At 41.9% G+C, this 20,194-nt stretch overlaps 1 protein-coding gene across 1 annotated transcript; it reads left to right on the plus strand.

Annotated features, from left to right (window-relative positions):
- Window positions 1–398: 398 nt before the first annotated feature.
- Window positions 399–7,831, plus strand: LOC306705527 (beta-2 adrenergic receptor-like). Its single transcript, XM_079172303.1, has 4 exons — window positions 399–616; window positions 3,077–3,239; window positions 3,383–3,674; window positions 4,014–7,831. Exons 2-4 carry the CDS (start codon window positions 3,080–3,082, stop codon window positions 5,035–5,037), a joined length of 1,476 nt encoding a protein of 491 aa, XP_079028429.1. The 5' UTR covers window positions 399–616; window positions 3,077–3,079; the 3' UTR covers window positions 5,038–7,831.
- Window positions 7,832–20,194: the final 12,363 nt, after the last annotated feature.

Genomic DNA, 20,194 nt, shown 5'->3' on the forward strand with positions numbered 1-20,194 from the left:
GTGTCTTTTTAATGCAATAAGATATAATGAAGCATATGAGAATACAGTGTAGTATAAAGCATTCAGGTTGAAGATTGTGGTTGTGTTTTCAACTGCTCAACTGCAGCAGTACAACCACCCAGCAGCCAAAAACTGAAGGCTGTGGTTTTGTACTGCAGCTGTGTGAATGTAAAGTAGGGTGGTGCTGAAAAAGACCTCAGAAAACCTTCCCTGAGTAAATTAAAGGTTTTTAAAAAAAACGAATGTTACCCAGAGTGCTGTCAGTCCACTGCAGACATGCAACATACACTAAAAGCCATTCCTTGTCCTCTGATAGGCTACTGTCTTGCTGTGATGTCATGAGGGCTTGCTTATAAAAGAGGGAGACGGACTCAGCTGCTTCAAAAGGGCAAGTGTGGTCGAGGGCTCAAAGAGTGTGTTTATACATGTACGGGAAAGAGAGAGCGGGGCAGTGTGTGTGTGTGTGTGTGTGTGTGTGTGACACTCACAACTCAGCAGAAGAGAGCGAGACCAGAAGCGCCTGACAAACACATTATGATGATACTTTGTGTTGTGGATTTAAAGGCGTTTGGATGATCAAATCACTGGATTGTAAAGCGCAGGACGGAGCCTGGAGGTAGGAAAACTAACTGGAATGTCTGGTGTTTGTACATATATGCATGCATATGTTTATTAAAACATCTACTCGTGATGACATCACAGCTATTTTAAAAAACAATTTTAGTGTTTACTGGTTTGGACATTCCAGAATTATTAAATGATTCCACTGGTGAGGGATCAGATCAATGCCATTCAACAAATCAACAGGTTTTTCTGGAGTTACTAAAACATTTTATATCGTAGATTAATCACTGAAAAAGGAGCAGATTTTCACACTTTTATCAATATGTTGAGCTAAGTTATACCTGAGGTCCAATTTGCAGTTTTTCATACATATATGATACATATAAATACATCAGAATTATCAGACAAAATGTATATATATATATATTTTATGGTGGCAGGGGGTTAGGGTTACACCCTTACCCCCTGCCACCATAAAAGATCTCTGATTAACTGATTTATTGACCAAACCTAATTTAGCTAAAACATGAGTCAGATATCTTTAGTTTCTTTTAATAGTTTCTCAGATTCAGTAAATAGCAAACAAGCTTTCACCTTCAACACATAGTGTTTATTTTATCAGGACAGCAATGTGTTTTATGAGCCTGTGTGCTCTTCACAAAGTGTACAAAGACATCAGTCCTACTAAGCACCGCCAAAGCTGAATGTTCTGTGTGTGTATTTGTTGGCGTTTGTGCTTGTGCCCTTGTGTTTGTGCCCGTACTGTTGTGTGCATTTGTGTGTGTTTAAGTGCTCAGTACAATCACCACTACCAAGCTATGTCTGCCTAAGTATTGGGACATTTATAAATCTTTTGTGTTTGATTATACCTCAGAGAGCTGGACAAGTTTCTCTGTGTGTGTGTGTGTGTGTGTGTGTGTGTGTGTGTGTGTGTGTGTGTGTGTGTGTGTGTGTGTGTGTGTGTGTGTGTGTGTGTATGTGTGTGTGTGTGTGTGGCTGTTTAAACAGCTAAGGCAGAGGGGAGGTCAAAGTGAGCACCGCAGAGTGAGCAAAGCCTTTTTTTTAAGCTTGACTATTAGTCAGGTAGCGGCCCAGATTATTGATCTGTTCAATGGGGGCAGTGAACAGTCACAAGGCACCATTAAAGGGTCATCAGTGTGCAAGGTGACAGGGTAATCTTCAAGCATCACGAAGAAAGCAACAAATGCAGTTAACATTTTACGAACATGAATAAAAAAGTCGTTCCTTTGGTTATAAATAACCTAGTATTGGATTGAGCGCGGTGCATTATCATCTGTCAGGGGCAGACCGGGCTGTGCCTCATTCATTACAATTGAAACAGCCTTCTACGCATCTGTAATGAAAGATTGATTTTTAAAATGAGTCTGCAAGTCTCAACTTTCTAACAGATCCATCATTTATACCACACTCTGGCACCTCTATGTTATATGAAAATGTGTTGAGACAGGGAATGATGACCAAAAAAAGGAGCAGCAATTTATTCCACTTGTGAAATGAAATTAAAATAATCTTGTCATGGCTTTTTGAGAAAAATCCCAGAATTCAACACTTTGCTCATTGACCATGAACAACTGGGTAAACAGTTGTGAATCAAGGCATCCCTTCACAGCTGGCATCAACATGTGTTGTGAGTGGTTGGATTGTTTTGGAATAAAGCCAACGCACATATAAATCCAGGTGAGCATGCACACGGAATATCCAGTTGACCAAGCAACCTTTGGAGTTAGTCAGAGCATTCAAAAACACAAAGCCTCTCATAAGAGCAACATGAAAATGGAGTATGCGCAATTATGAGAAAAATATGCATTGTGATCCAGTCTAGCCAAGCAAGTCGCTTTGTGCTGCGGCATTCCACATAACAAATTATATATATATATATTGTATATATATATATGTGTATTCTACCCACTGCAATATACTGTATGTCAAACTCACCCAGGGCCAGAAGGTGCAATAAGACATTTCATGCACTGCCTGGTCTTGCTCTGCCAATGTTGCTGCAACTGCTCTTTTGCAAACACCTCTTAGAGCCTAGAAGCCCAACGTAAACAGGAACCTCTCTGCATGTCATCCCTCCTCTCTCACTCCCGTTGTATACGAATCCCACTGCATTTCTTGACAAGACCCGCCCTGTGTGGCTGGTTGAGGCAGAGACGGTTGGCGAAGGTTAGGCATTGACCTCAAGTAGTTCGAGTCAGGATAGCTCACCTGTCACGGCATGGGACATGAACTCATTTTTCATCTGGAAATACTGCTCCAATTTGGATGCAGTTCGGGCAGGTTCTTCAGCTGAAATAATGATCTCTTGATATACAAATACCGTTACTCTGTTTAGATCCATATCACATCACACACTTTCTCTGAGAAGCAATAAACCCCAAGCAGAAGCATGCAAATCCGATGTAAATAAAGACTTGAAACCTGAGCTGGAAACTACAACACTTGCGCTGTCTTAATCCGTGATGAACAAAGCTGTGTGTTCTGGCTGTAGATCATGGAACACGAGAGTGCTGTCTCAGCACCGGCTAACCAATCACAGGACAGCAACTCCTCCCTGGTGTCTGATTGGTTGCTGAGATCTTCGGAGTACAGCGATGCAGAGCTGGTGCTGCTGGGTGTTGCAATGGGTATTCTTGTTCTGGCCATAGTATTTGGTAAGTTACAGAGCATTTAATCATTTCAGCTAGTTGATGGTTTGTTGGATGAATTTATTGGAGTATCAAGACTAAAATATATATATATATGTTTAAAACATTTTTTCCCAAACGTTAAAATACTCTAGTTTTCTTCTGTCCAGGTAACGTGCTCGTGATTACAGCCATCGTGCGGTTCCAGCGGCTCCAGACAGTCACCAACTTCTTCATTGCCTCGCTGGCTGTTGCCGACCTCATCATGGGTTTGGTTGTGGTCCCCTTTGGCTCCAGCTACATCCTGCTGGGAACCTGGCAGTTTGGAAACTTCATGTGCGAATTCTGGACAGCAACTGACGTGCTGTTTGTGACGGCCAGCATCGAAACCCTGTGCGTGATTGCTGTGGACCGCTACCTCGCCATCACCTCGCCGCTTCACTACCCGACGCTACTCACCAGGTATGACCAAGACATGTTAATCTGGCTGTGTGTGGGGGGGTTTGAAGTAGAAATGAAGAATGTTGCACCACTCTCTCAGGCTGTGCTCATGCAGCTTTCATAACTATACCTAAAAACAAATGCGCTGTAATTATTTCGTACGTATCCCACAAAATCATGAACTCGGAAGTATAAAGACGACAGAAATCCAGACGAGAGTGAGTGGGAGGGGTCAAACAAACGTAGGTTTTTCACCCAGGAGACCGCTGTTAAATCAAATGATCTCACCTGTCTGTTTTCACACACACGTTTGAAATATTCTACACTATGTTAACTCTGTTGTCTCCTTCCACTGACCAGGGGTCGGGCCTTCGCAGTGGTCGTCGGGGTTTGGGCAGTGGCCTCCCTCATCTCCTTCGTGCCCATCCATCTGAAGTTGTGGGTGTCAAATGATACGAAAGCTCGCCAGTGCTTGGACGACGAGTACTGCTGTGATTTCAACACCAATGCGGCGTACGCGGTGTCCTCCTCAATCGTGTCCTTCTACATTCCGCTGGTGGTGATGATTGTCGTGTACTCCCGTGTCTTCCAGGAGGCTCAGAAACAGCTGGAGAAGATCAGAGGGAGGGAGAGGCACTTTTCTAACTTGCATTATACGGCACAGCTGACTTATCCCGATGATAGTCCAGCAATGAATAGACTGGCAGGAACTGAGGTGGGAGAAGAAGCAGGAGAGGACAGAGGGATAGACAATGTTAAGGTGGAAAAGTCTGGCGAGAACAGAGCGAGGACGGAAAAAGGGGAAGGAAGACACTCTGCCGCAAAGCGTCTTAAGTTCTGTCTGAGGGAGCACAAGGCTGTGAAAACTCTGGGGATCATCATGGGAACCTTCACGTTGTGTTGGCTACCCTTCTTCATCCTAAACATCCTTGTGACCTTCCTCAACTTGGGGGACATCAAGCTGCTCTTCAGACTCCTCAACTGGCTAGGATACTCCAACTCGGCCCTCAACCCACTCATCTACTGCCGCAGCCCCGACTTCAGGCACGCTTTCCAGGAGGTACTCTGTTTGAGGAGCAAATGGGGGCGCGGGGGAGGGAGGAGGGGATGGGGATGGTGCAGGGACAGAGGTCGTTACCCCAAGCCCCCAGGTAGGACCAATGGGAACTCAGACCTGAATGGCGTCAGGGGGCTGGACGTTCAGCAGAGGTCAGGGTGGGAGGGCAGTTTGGAGAGCTCTATCCAGGACAGCTCACTGACTCTGGCTCCTGCGGCTTCTTGCCGTGAGCAGGTTTTAGAAGTAGCTCCTGGTTCCCTGACGAACTGGCCGGCTAACAGTTCTGCCAATGGGAGCTGTGAGGATAACCTGGCTTCTATTGCTTGACCGATTAAGACATTAGACTTTACACTGTGTGCGCTTAGTCGTGCCGTGCGCATCAATTTGATGGTGCTCAAAATGTTTGTTTTGGGCTGAGAACGACTTCGAATTTCACATCGCTGTCCTTATTTGCCGCTGTGGTATTCCTAATAACAGCTACACAAGTAAACTATGTTCAGCAGTATTAGTAAGCATTTGGAAAGGTTTGACTTAAACCCTTAAAGTGATTTTCCAAGACATCTTAACACAACTTATTGAGGTACGCAAATGCTGTACACAATGCAAAAGTATACAAAAAGTACAGCCTCAAAAATAATGACAACTGCATTAGCGAAGTGAAACTAAACATTGCGAGCTTCACCACATTGGTACAATGTGGTTATTAGAGGAAGATGTCTCTATTATTTTGTTCACCCCCAGTTTATACCAACAGAAAGGTGATGTTTTAAAAGCAGTCAAAGATTAAATTCTTTGCCGTTGATTAGAAGTGTAGAAAAATGAGCCACTGGCAGGCTCCTCACAACTACAATGAAAAGCCTCATTTCGCAAAGGTTTTGCAGCACCAACTGCTTTACCGCCAATGGTCAAAGATTCAGCCTGTATTGAACAACATCTACGGTGGGCGCCATAGTTGTTGTAGCAGTGTATTGCTCAAGAACAACTGATCATTTTCTACACAAACTCACCACATTTGCAGTGCTAATAGCCTTAAGGGTTTGGCACAACCAGCCAGATCCCATGAAGGATATAGAAAATACATTTAGTTTGCCCTGAAGCTAAAAAGTCTTATTTTGAAATAGAGGGTTTCATTTGAGGCTCACTTATCATAACCTCCTCAGATTTTAGTTTTTCCTTCCTGATCAACATCACAGCTGGTCCAAGATAATGTACTGGTGTATTTCTGTGTATCAGACAAACATCTGAGACTTGTGACTATCATAACTTCCTCTCTTGGTGTTCTCTTTCTTTCATTGCATATTAGCTGGAACAATTTTCCTTCCTCTTTCAGCATCTACCCACTCGTTGCGTTGATCCTATCAGATTTTAGATCTTAACATTGTTATCTGTCAGACAGAGCTGGGGCGATTACTTTCATGCCGTGGGATGTGTTTTTATAACATAGTCAATAAGATAACACATATTTTAAATGCTTACTTTTCATATTACTCAGAAAAGGAAAGTGTTTGGATTAGTTTTTATATCTTTATTTTCCAAATTGAAAGTGATGATGACAAAGTAGCCCGCATACAGTTTATCTATAAAGACTAATCATATTACATTATACTCCAAGAGGACAAATTCCATTGTGAGAATAATCTCCCCAACCCTGCTTTTATATGTGTATATAATTATTCAATGTGTGTGTGTAAAATGACACCTGAACAAGTTACTGAGGGTCAATAATTGTCACGTGTGTGAAGTAAATATGATCCGCATATGTGTGTGCCTGTCTCTATGTTTTGCGTACTTTACTATTGAATATTTGTATTTAACCGTAGTGTGTATGAGGCTAACTAACTGTTGGAAAATATATTTTTTTAAATATCAACTTCAATAACGTATCTAGTTCTCAAAAAAAGAACAAAAGAGTTGTTTTAATGTTGTATTGTGTCTGTTAATACATGTGGAGTTTAAGCAGCACTGAAACACGAGTCTACACTCAAAAAAAAAGATTTGTCATTTGACGTTTACTGTATTTGTCTTGGATTACTGAGACAAACTAAAAGTTGTCAGGTGTTTAGCTTTTAACCAGAGGAGTGGATTCTATTTTCTACCTCCGTCAGACTCACATGAATGTCTTCTCATCTCTGCAAATATTTATTCGCAAGCTGTTCGATATTTTTGTGAGTAAAAGAATGAAGTTTTGACATTGTGTTGTTCGAATCTGTTGCTCAGGTATGTGTGTGATCCCAAGAGGAGAGAGAGAGAGAGAGAGAGAGAGAGAGAGAGAGAGAGAGAGAGAGAGAGAGAGAGAGAGAGAGAGAGAGAGAGAGAGAGAGAGAGCTTGCTTTCATTCAAACAGCCCGGGGAATCAGGGTTATTTGGGCCAAACGACCAGCTGACTTTGTGATTTGATGTTGATTAAATCAGGAGACACAGTTTTTTAGACTGGATGCTCATCTAATCCTTCAAGCATGCTGTTGACAAAGCAGAGCGTTCATCCAAAAATCAAATCTCAATTAACACATTTTCATCAGGAATATGACAAATTACAATAACTCTGGTAGATTTGGGTGAAAGAAATCATCAAAAGGCTCTTTGTCAACAAGAAAAATGAGACCAGGAAATGTGATTCTCGTCGTGCTGCAACTTTTTATCTTAAGCCCATGGGACAGAAGCCTTTTGTGCTTATTCAGTCATCCAAGTTATTCATAAAGACTCAACCTGTCTGTTTGCGCTCAAGTCAAAGTGTGTGGGTAGGTGTGTGTGTGTGTGTGTGTGTGTGTGTGTGTGTGTAGGTGTGTGTGTGTGTGTGTGTGTGTGTGTGTGTGTGTGAGGCATGACGTACAGTGACAGGTGCAGGCGGTCACAGCAGCTGCAGTATCAGCTGCTGCAGAGGAAATACAATCAGCTATACTGCCTTAATTCACACACACGCAACCTTACAGTTTGATGGGAAAGCTCTGTGTCGCCAACGTGTCTGTGAATGTGACCTGTTTCCATGGAACAAGTTCCTAATTAAATATGTAAAGGTTGATGTACCTAATATGCATGTTTCTTTTTGTCGTGTGTCCTTAGCTGTATCTATCAGTGTCCTGTCTTTCTTGTGTTTGTTTTTAGTATTAAAACATGCAAAGGGGTTGTCTTCTGAGCGTTTGCAAGTGTTGTGGATTGTGTCTTTTTTTAACCGAGCACCAAACACTTTTACTGAAGTCTGTTGCACCACAACTAGTGTACCGAACATATGCTGAATAAACGGCAACATGGCTGCATCGAGATGAGTCAACTACTGGAGGTTCCATGAGAGCAACATTTTCATCCGGTGCCATGTTACCCTTTTTAATTTGTGCTGAAAGTTTTCGGCTCAAGTCGCACGGCTCTGACCTTGGCTTTGCAGAGGATCTTGTGAAAAAAAAGAGTGGTGGTTTGATTACATGAAAGAGTTCATTCTTAGCATTTAATCTGAGCAACCATTTTTGATGAAAATAGATTCATATTATTAGTTGAATATAAACTGAACCTCAGTGATAATGTTCTAACGTTTGGTTAACCCTATCAGGCAGATTTGAACACATGGATATAAATAGCAAGTAGCATCTTTTCTACGTATCTGTTTACAACACTGCCCCCTTAAACTTTAACCTAATTTAAGTTCCCTGTGTTGTCACATTTTTTGCATTAAATTAATTAAGATGAAGAAACAGACTAATTAACAGAGGCATGCTTTAAATGTTTTATACCCTGCCACCTTCCTTTGTCACAAAAAAAGTGTCTGCCCTCACTTCCGTTGCAAACATTTGTCTGGGTGTGTCTGTTTTATTCTGTTACGAGGTGTTAGCTGGCATTGTACAGCTGAGTGAACAGTCACCCACAAAGACACAAGCATTTGCGTGCATGACTACAGACACGCGTACACGCACACACACACCCCTGTTTACAAGCAGATGCAGTTTAATCCTAGTCGATCAAAACAGACACCCTCTGGGCTGTGCCTCAGGCCTTTGTACACAGTACACAGGGCTGGAGGTGTGCCCTCTAGATAAACACACACACGCGCTTGCGCTTGCGCTTGCGCACACACACACACACACACACACACACACACACACACACACACACACACTCCCTCGCGGTCTCTTTCTAATACCTGTAAAAAGGCACAGACATGTTTCACTGTACATCCTCAAATGCATGCATATGCAAATGTGTAAGCATGCACAGAGGCTCTCTCGTGCCATATGCGCAAACACACGTAATCAGAGGCAAACACATGCACACACTGGCTATGCAGAATATTCAGAGTACATGTGCACAGATACACAATGTCCTGAATGTGTGCAAGAGAGATGCGCCAAGTGTATCTTATGATCACAGATAGTTTATAGATAGTGAGCGTGTGTTGCTGCCTGAACTGTAAGCCGACCCAACATGTCCGGCCAAAAAGCAAAAGAGACGGTAAGAATCAACAGATATTCTGTCTGTGCGCTTGTCCGTCTGTCGGTGTCACACACACACACTTTTTTCTCCAAAAATGATGTGAAAACCAAAAGCTGTGCTGTATGTCTAAAGGTGCAGTTTAAGTTGGGGGGGGGGGGGGGCTTTTCAACCCCTAAAATCAGCGATCCTTTCTCTGATGGCAGCAACCTGCACAGTGCCTCTGGTTGCAACACGTTCATGTCTATATTTATTTTATTCTTCACTGGAATCTTTTTCGTTACAAATAGGAGTTGCAGATAGACAGAAGCAGACTATAAAACACAGCACTGGAGTTGCATTGACACGATATAAAGCAAGGTTCTAAGGCAGCTTTCTTCCTACTGTATTTTCTCCATTTTAAAGAATATAGGGTGACTGCATGTCCTTGCAGGTGTGATCCCAGATGACTGCTCTTGTACAGTGGACTGCTGTTTGTCTCAGAGACATTGCACTGTGATTGTCTGTCCTTGGGTGCTCAGGTGGAGGCATCTGGGTGTGAAAGAGAGACACTGACAGATACAGACAAACCCACACAAAGCATCTGAGAAATATGGACAGACAAATATAAAATCCATGTTTAAGGTAATATCATAATAACGGTAATAATATGGTATTCAACAATGTTTTGGTGGTTAATTTGCACATCACTTTTGACCTGAGAATGAATAAAGGAAGTAATAATGATGGGATCATGCCCATCTTTGAACTCAACCTTTATTTTAATCTCAACTACACATATGTAAAGTTTCATGACTGTATCTTACACGGTTGCGATGCTATAACGGGCACAGAATCTGTTCACAGACATATAAACACCCGACAAAATACTAAGAACACTAAGAAAGAATACTAAGTTCCTGCTACAGTAGGTGTTGCCATGATGACACACACACAACCTTGTACTTCCATCTTTGTGAGGACACTCATGGTCATAATGCATTTCCCATTATCCTCGCCTTCACCATCGCAACTAAATACCTGATGCCAACCCTTACCCTAACCCTAACCCTCTTCAAACAGGCCAACACTTACTGCAGTGTTTTATGAACGGATAACCAACAAGACATTTGTCACAAAAAAGGATTCCTGCTGCAGCGGCTCCTGCGCGGCGGGATGAATAGCAGAGAGGTAGTTTGTTAGTGGAAAGAAGGAAAGTGGCCAAGCTCAGCCTATCCTGCCTGAACATTCAGTTTTTGTGAAACACAGATGTTTGTTTTCATCTTTTCAGCAGTTTAATGCCGCCATGACATCAGGTGTATTAAAAAACTCTTTCAGAGCTTTGGGACTCTGAGACTCAAGGACACATTGTTTAATGTGCATGAAGCAGCCTAAACATGATAATCGCTCCCTTGTTATACTGTAGCTGCTGATGATGATGTCAGGCTGTAAGAGAAAAATCCTGACCGTAGGCAGAGTCCTAAGTGGGGGAAATTACCAACTGCTGTCAAACAGTGCAGAAAGCACAAATATAGCTTTCACTAACTCAAAGCACTTTTGTATCCCTGTAGTGACTGAAAAGTCAGTTTTCAAAACTAGCAAACAGATTTTAACTGAGTTATGGGAACACAAGATAATGATACATTTTATTTGTATAGCACTTTAAAAAGGTACTCAAAGGCACTTTTTAAAAGGTACTCAAAAAGGTAAAAACAAAAACAATAGAAGCAATTACAATATAAACAAAAGAGATGACATAACAGTAAGTGTCACGGGGCATGGTGGAGGACTCAAACGCAGACCAGACCAGAAGTAGAGTGAACCAGGGTTTTAATGAATAGTTAACTCAGAACATGAAACTTACAGGAACACACTGAATCCACGGACGAGACAAGAGACAAGGGGAAAACTCCAGCAGAACCGAGACGAGACAGGGCGGGCGGGCGGGCGGGCGGGCAGACAGGGAGGGAGGGAGGGAGGGAGACCGGGAACAGGACAAGCCGAACAGGCGGGTAGACATGACACAATGATCTGGCAAGGAGTGACTGAGGGGCAGGAGTTTATTTAGAGGTTTGAACGGGTGAGGGGAGTTGTGCTGATGAGGGGGAAGTGCTTGATTAATGATCAGAGGCAGGTGAAGGGAATTAGACTGAGGGAGTGGCTGACAGGTAGAGTGAGGAGGGTGTGGAGCTACACAAAGACACACAGAACACAGAGGCAAAGCCTAATCGTGACAGTAAGAACCAAAACAAAAACATATAGCATCACAGGTTAAAAGCAGATTTAAATAGTTTTAAGTGCAGTTTTGAAAGTGGCGAGTGATAGAGAATGTCTGAGGTGCTGGGGAGGGGGTTCAGCTGAGTTCTGGATGTATTGTAGTTTGTTGATGATTTTGGTGGATGAGCCGTACAGGATGCTATTGCAGTAGTCCAGTCGAGAGGTGATGAAGGCGTGGATGAGTGTTCCAGCGGCTGAGGAGGAGAGGGAGGGGCGGAGACGGGCGATGTTTTTCAGATAAAAGAAAGACGTTCTTGGGATGTGATTGATGTGACTTTCGAAAGAGAGGGTTTGGTTAGAGATGGGTCTATAGTTGTTGGGGATGTCAGGTTCAAGGCCAGGCTTTTTGATGATGTGTGTGACTGATGCCAGTTTGAGGGCTGGAGAGACAGATTCAGTAGACAGGGAGGAGTTGATGACAGAGAGCAGGAGACAAGCCATGACTGAAGTGGGAGGGATGGGGTCAAGGTCGCAGGTCGGATTCTTCATGCCAGACAGTGATTTATTGAGATCTGAGGGAGAGATGAGGGAGAATCGGGAGAGTGACTGGTCGGTTAGTGGGTGATTTACAGATACAGGGTTGGGGGGAAGGAATTGGTTGTAGATGGTCTCAATTTTGTCTTTGTAGAATGACAGGAAGGAGTTATATTTCTCAGCTGTGGAGGAGTGGGAGAGATTGCCCATAGGTTTGAGAAGTTTATTTATTGTGGAGAAGAGGACCTATGGGTATAGGCGGAACCGGAGTGATGATGCCAGAGTACTAGGTGGAGCGAGTATTGAGAGCCAGTTTGTATTACTGTATGTATTCCTGCCAGTGTGTGTATTGAGGCATGGTATCCAACCACTCAACACTACACTACATCAGTTCTGATATTGTAGCGTTGGTCTATAAATAAGGCCTCTTTTATCTTGCTCACTCGTCAGTAACACACTGACCAGGCGGCTGACTGTAAATTAGACCCTTGATCTGGATTTGGATCACAGCCCCGATTATTCAAGCAGAGTTTTTTGTGGGGGTGGAGTAGCGATGAGCACTTTTATTTTACACTTAAAGCTCTTAAATTATTTTTAGAGGTACTAGTAGGTGTTATTTTGTTATACCATTGGAAAGAGCCAGATTAGCTGTTTCCACCCGCTTCCAGTCTCCTGAAATGTCTCCTGGGCCTGGCTGTAGCTTCTCATCTTTCAATGCTAGGATAGACAGGATAGATGATAAACATGGCGGACACTGGAAGAGAAGCATGTCAGGGACACCTATGCTGGGCTGCACCCTATCTTACACACTATGCCTCAGCCGTACGTTTGTTGCTTCTCCAGATGGTGCGAGAACGAGCGTTCCAGCTGTTATACACTGATCACAAACTGTGCAGTCCATGCTGTTCAGAATATGAAACCCCAAGAAGTCTTACCACTCAAAAACCTAACAACCATCACACTAAGGGAGCCCCACTTAAGCTGTGGATGGTATTTGGGACCTTGGTGGTATTCTGGGAGTTGAAAATCAAACAGTCCTCAGCTAAAGGTGTTGAGCTTCCTATGCTCTGTATAGATTAACTTGACAGATCCATATGTTGCAGAGGCAACCAGAGGATTTACCAGTGAGCCAGGTCAACTTAGCAAGAAGACAGTATTTTATTTATATGTCATATTACATGTATTTCCTTTTCTGAAAACAATCATCACATTGCAGCAAAGCAATGGAGGCCTGGAAGTACCAAAAGTGGATTTTTAGAAATTAAATATACCGATAAATATGACTTTATGGGGCCTGTACAAATCTATTAAAGACATTTATGTTTTTTGATACATGTTCAAGGGAGCAGCTTCCTTTGGTAGCCTAGCCAGTACTTTAACCAGAAGCTTTAGAAAAGTATGGTAAAGATGGGAATTTGCTGCCAATTTGTCCCAGTGGCCCACAGCGGTACCGCAACAAAACAAAAACAAAACCCTGCTGCACACAAAAAGGTTTTTCCCCACAGTGCACAATTATAAAAGATGCATCTAGAAAGGTTTTTACACGACACCTGAAACTACAAACAAGGTCAATTATTACTGTTATTCTCTGGATGATTCATTTTTAGTCCATTCACTTTTTTATTCCTAAAACCCATATTCCACAAAGGAATAATAAAAATACAAAAATTGTAACGTGTGAGATGTCATCCAAATGTAAATACTATTTATCCTGTGTGCATAATGGAAATGTTTACAGAACGGAACAAACATGGTGTTTACTTTCCTGTTGTTGAATCGGGACCTGGCTATTTCCTGAGTGTTTCCGTTCCTTTCAACAGGTTTGTATCTCACTGTCTGAACACTTGTGGCGTTGCCAACTATGGCGTCACACCAGTCAACTGGGCAGCCTTGGCAACAGGCTGCCTGTGTGCGTCCATGTATGTATATGCATATTCATATGTGTGTTTAAACGTGTGCATGCATATTTGTAGCCTGTGACCATGAATGTGTCTGTGTAAGTCCTGTAGCTAGTGTGTGTGTAGGTGTGTGTGTTTGTGTGTCCATGTGGTACAGTTCCAGGGCAGCACAGGAGGTTAAATATTCCTGATTCTCCTGCTGTCTGTCTGCATTGCCCTGCTGTCCCATTTGGCAAGCACTGTTCGCCGTGTTTGTCCTCCACCATCCAGAGACCTGACCTGCAACCAAAGGATGAACGACGGCCGACCTGGCGGCTTGCAGCGATGCTAACAGCGCTAACAGTGCAAACAATGAATTACAACACACCCAAAGAGAGATTGACTTCATTCTCTGCTCAGGGAGACATTACTCCTCTTTATCTTAACAAAGCTAATAGTTGTTTGCTGCATATTAATGTACAGAATGTTGTCTTTTGAACCTTTAACTAATGTTTTAGTTCATGGTTTCAACAGTTTTTTACCTGAAATAAACAAAAAACTGCTTCCATGTCTCCATTGTACAATACTCTTTTCTATGTCAACACAACAAAAGTGCTCCTGGTGTTTACAACTCCGCAGTTTCTTGAAATTCTATGAAATCCAATCACTGCACGTTAACAGCATCAAATTGCATTACATCAGGCCTGATTACATCTAATTAGATTAGAGTTAAAACATCACTTAGACACCTTCTTAGCCTGATAGAGGGAGCGCCACACCGCCAAAGAGAAGTGAGAGACCCAGCCTCTTTACTTCACGCTGGCTGTCTGAGGCTGTCGTTACTCCTGTCGTTTCATCGTGACTTTTATCATCCAATAATGCCAGGAGGCATTAGGAAACAACTGTGATACAAAAATCGAATTTCACTCACACTGCTTCCAAACGATCCAAACAAGACATGGAGGTGTCTCATGCTCCCTTTCTGATCACATTGCTGTGTTCCCTGGAGGCAATCCAGCTGTGACACCCAGGACACAGGCAATGCAAACGTGCATAGGTAGATAAATAATGCAAAAAGTATGGGAGAAGTATTGTAGCCATGCAGGCATCATAGCCACTTTCAGGGCTTGTGCGAATCAGAGCTCAGAAAAAAAAGTATGCTGGTTTATTTCATTATGTCGCTAATTGTGTCTGCCAAAGCCTGCTGGATTTTTCCACAAACAAATTGCATTGCTCACTACAGAGGACACTTGTGGAGACAGAGTACAAAGATGTTAGGTGAAACGTTGTGATTTTGTACCCAAGGACGGAAAATCATGATGACGATTGCAATTTCACCTCTGGCCTTTCAAAGGATAACATACAGATCTTCTCTCTGCCTTCTCTGCCTGAAGCTCTGCTGATCATGATGAAGACTCCTTTGATCATGTGGGTCATTGCTGTAAAAGTTGAGCAACCACACAAACAAATGACACAGTAATGTGTTATTGTCTGTGAATAGCCAAATTTTGGCATTCACTTTTTGCAATTTACATTTCATGGTGTAGCTTCTGAGGTTTATCACTCATTAACATGTTATCCGACAAACTCTTAACCCCAACCTGCTTTGAAATTTGAAGTCATAATCCATTTCATAGCCATAATCTTATTTATATAAATGTCAATTTTCTTACAATTTTGTACTCACTGTGCAATATTGCTTCAAACTAAGACTTTGACATTTTATTATGGAAGCTTTTCTTTAAAGTTAGTTTGAGGAACTTTTAACTGGTTAAAAAAAAAGTCTCAATTTAAGATTGATGCCTCTATATTAAATACATAAGTAAAAACAGACCAGCAGCGAGAAGATTTGCTATTTCTATAGTTAATCTTAATGCTTATCATCGTTGCCACCTTTAGGAGCAAACAACAACACCACGCTGCTGGAGACCCAGGCAGTATTGCTGGGCCCGCAGGAGGGAAGGGAGGCACAGGAGAACCAGAACCAGGACTGAGAGGGACAGACTGTCAGACCCTGCTGTAGTAAAATGACAGGTTTTCTAAAGAGACACTGGTGCTAGGAAACAGTACCACTTTTGTCCACAGGGACCACCAAAATCAACACGACATCAACGTTCTTAGTCGTAGCTTCAAAGAAAATGACAGTTTTAGTGAAGTTCTAAATATTTGCGCAAAAAACACAACAGCAATAATATTTTTTTTTAAATGTTAAGATGCTAAAAATTAGTGAAGGGTGCAACTAACATTGAGCCTGCAGGTGAAATTCTGCTGATAGTTGGTAATTGGTGTCAGAATCAGGCTCTATTTATTATTTTATTTTCTACTTTTTAGTCTTTGTCTGGCTTTTCGTATTCATTAATAGACAGTTTTTCTCACTGGCTAGATCAGGGTTGATATTTCAACACCTTCCTATGGTGTGGAAGCGAACAAGGATCAAACATGCATTTTAATCTATAACAGCGTAGGTTAGTATTTCACTGTTAAGTTCACTCCTTGAAATACTCCGCCCTAAATCACGAACCAGAACAGTGAAGCTTTACACTGTATGTAACAAGATTTGTCTCGAACATCAATAATACACCAGTTGTGAAGATGCTCGTATTGAGTGTAAAGATTATAGCTGTGTTTATAGAGCAAATGGAGCATATACATACAGTAGGTGGTAGGAGACACATCAAGGGGACAGACTAATCTCCTTATGAATAAGATTTACCATAACAAGACAGGTCTGTGTGTGGGCTTTGTGTGTGACACACACACACACACACAGAGCAGGAGAGACAGACTCTGGAATGATAAGATAAACGAAGCCACCAGTACAGCAGCAGTAATGCCCAAAATAAGTAAGAGGAGGTCAGCTCTACCCCACCCACCCTCTCTCTCTCTCCCCCTCTCGACTGAGTCAAATACAGTACAGCTGCAGTAATTATTGTAATTTTACTTTTCATTATGGTTGTGTTGATATATAGGTGAGGTTCTTCAAAGTAGACGTCTGTTATGGTCTCATGACTAAGGGCTACTGCCCTTCTTGATGTTAATACTGATAACGTATGGCCCAAGAGCCTAATAAGGCATCCATTATATTACATTACACCACCTACAGAAGGAACACAGTAAACCATTGAGTTCTTCTGCATTATGTGGAGCTGCAGCCTCAGTTCAAAGCGGATTACAGTTCAGATTCCTGACAGAACTTCCCACAAAGAAATGTTGATTTACAAAGCTAAAATATCATAAGAATCTTCTCATAAATCCCTTGTAAATAAATAAGAACTCAGCTGTTTAAACACTTGAGATTAGAACATCTGGATTTTAGGATAGGCTATTAACATTAGTCCTTACATCTTTGTTCCAGCTTGGTATACATGTAAAGGAAGGTGTGTCCATGAACAGCTCATCATGCCAGTGAATAGTCGGTCCTTAGATTATCAAAGGGATTCAAGTCTGGGCTTGGACTCAAGGACTTTAACATTCTTGTTCAAGAGCCAGTGCAGTGTTGAGCTGGTTGGCAGCTAAGGTCATTGTCACGTTAGATCATCATTTGTTTACTGCAGACATTCATAAGCAGGTACTCCTCAAGAAGCGTCCTGCATTTGGCTTCAGTTTTTTTTCCCCATTGTGAGTTTAAAACGCCCCGGGTCTCTGCAGCTGAAAAGTCACCTGCATGAGATCATGCTGCTCCCATGACGCCTCACAGAAAGGACTTTGTTAGATGGTAATTTCAGCCATACACACAGTTGGACGTTGTTTTGCTGAGTTTGTTACTTAACAAACCACACATTTATTAACCTAATGCTCTCGCATCTCTTACACGTGTCTTTTTTCAAATCTTTGATCCACATCTGCTAATGCAGCCATCGAAGTGTAATTCGGTCACATTTCTTTTCATCTTCTAATGATGCTGCCATCTGCATTCTTGTTAAGTCCCACCAGTTCATAATGATATTTTCCCACAAAGCCGTGTGTGCCAGAAAATAAAACAGCAGACTTAATGAATCTGTGCACAGATGCTAGGAGTTAGGAATGGGCCCTCTATGCACAGGAGGTGAGTTGGTATCACTCTCCGCTGTTTGTTCCTCGTCCCTCGACACCAACATCATCGCCTGCCGTCTCATGCCATTTAAGTTTAAAAGCATGTTGTGCTGAACGCTGGTGCTGTGCTGCTCGCTTCACACTTCCACCATTATTCCACGGAGGGGAATACATTTGATATTGGTCTTTCCTGTAACCTCTTCAGAACTTGACATTGTGAATGTTGTTTGTGATTTTGTAGATTTTCACAAAACACTGTTTCAGAACAACAACTAAATACAAACAACTGTACTACAGTACGTGTGAAATAAAAGTATACAAGATTTACATAAACACGCTTAAGCACCACAAAGAGTATCATAGACATAGAGCATATCCACACGAATACAGATACATTTTACAATGCATCTTTTTTTGTCTCCATTTACAAGACTGATTTTTGAAAGTCTATTTTTCCTTATTCTCTTGTTGGCTCCTCCCCATGCTTCAGCTCAGATTTTTTTTGCAGTTTGCAAATTGAAATCATTGGCAGGATAATCAAGTGTGTGCCGGCTACCGACTGCCAGCTTCCTTCACACACACAGCTGGATGTGAATGATTTTAAAAGCTCCAAACGGCCCAGTTTCTCTAATCATCATCAAATACACTCTCCCGTTATATAGGTCTGGTTTGGGGGGGGTTGTGCTTGACAGATAGTAGTAAATCAATAGATCCATAGCGACCCAATCTTCAACACAGATGGGGCAGTTGAACATCTTCAAATGGCCAGACAATTGGGACGTCAGCTTCAGATAGATAAAAAGGCAGATGTACAGCTGAAGACTTAGGGCCAGCGCAAGAGCCAGGCAGTTAAAAATAAATCAATGACACACCTATTAACCTCTTTGTCAGCTGTTCTGTTGGCTAGATGAAAGATGAGGAAGGAAGAGAGCCTCAGAGAATAAAGGGGGTAAACAGCAACAGAGATTAGAGAGAAATGTCAGATGAAGAAGAATCTCTGTGAAAAGCTGGTCATCTCTGAAAAGTTATTTTTTTCAACCTGAAAAAGGATGTGTGATTGTTTGCCTGCAGAGGAGACATACAGGACTGTCTCAGAAAATTAGAATATTGTGATAAAGTTCTTTATTTTGTGTAATGCAATTAAAAAAACAAAAATGTCATGCATTCTGGATTCATTACAAATCAACTGAAATATTGCAAGCCTTTTATTCTTTTAATATTGCTGATTATGGCTTACAGCTTAAGAAAACTCAAATATCCTATCTCTAAATATTAGAATATCATGAAAAAGTATACTAGTAGGGTATTCAACTAATCACTTGAATCGTCTAATTAACTCGAAACACCTGCAAGGGTTTCCTGAGCCTTGAAAAACACTCAGCTTGGTTCAGTAAACTAAATCACACGTATGGGGATTATCACAATATTCTAATTTTCTGAGACAGTCCTGTACATGTGAGCTAATACTGCAGCAGCCAAAGTGAACAACCAGCGTGGCTATTTTCTGAGTGTTTTTTCATTACCTGCATTATATCTATGTTTTCTTTTTTTTCTTTTTTTGCATATGAGAGGTGCCAAATATATCCCACGGAAACGATACAGTAGCTGATCGACGTTAGACATGATGCCAGGCAAGAAAGTGCTGATAGGGTCTTAGGCCTTAATGTGCTTATAATGTAGCGCCATGACAGGTGCAACACGTTTTATTCAATTTCGAAAAACCAGCGAGAGAGAAAAAAATAACGAGCTTCTGTTGGAAAACCAATAAGGGCCTATAATTACATTTAATCTTTAGAACATGGATGTTTCTGACCTTTGGCCTCCATTACTCTCTCTGCCTGTCTCTGACACACACACACAGTCGTGTTTTATGACTTTTGGGGACATTACATTGACTTACATTAACGTCCAAGAGACTTACCCTAACCATAGACCGTTAATACCCTCACCTTTTGCATCTTCTAATGATGCTGCCATCTGCGTTCTTTTTAAGTCCCAGCAGTTCATATTGATATTTTCCCACAAAGCCATGTGTGCCAGAAAATAAAACAGCAGACTTAATGAATCTATGCACAGATGCTAGGAGTTAGGAATGGGCCCTCTATGCACAGGAGGTGAGTTGGTATCACTCTCCGCTGTTTGTTCCTCGTCCCTCGACACCAACATCATCGCCTGCCGTCTCATGCCATTTAAGTTTAAAAGCATGTTGTGCTGAACGCTGGTGCTGTGCTGCTCGCTTCACACTTCCACCATTATTCCACGGAGGGGAATACATTTGATATTGGTCTTTCCTGTAACCTCTTCAGAACTTGACATTGTGAATGTTGTTTGCGATTTTGTAGATTTCCACAAAACACGTTTTCAAAACAACAACTATACATACAAATAACTGCACTGCAGTACGTGTAAAATGAAAGTATGCACGATTT

The sequence above is a fragment of the Pholis gunnellus genome (genome assembly GCF_910591455.1).
Source record: "Pholis gunnellus genome assembly, chromosome: 13".
NCBI lineage: Eukaryota > Metazoa > Chordata > Actinopteri > Perciformes > Pholidae > Pholis > Pholis gunnellus.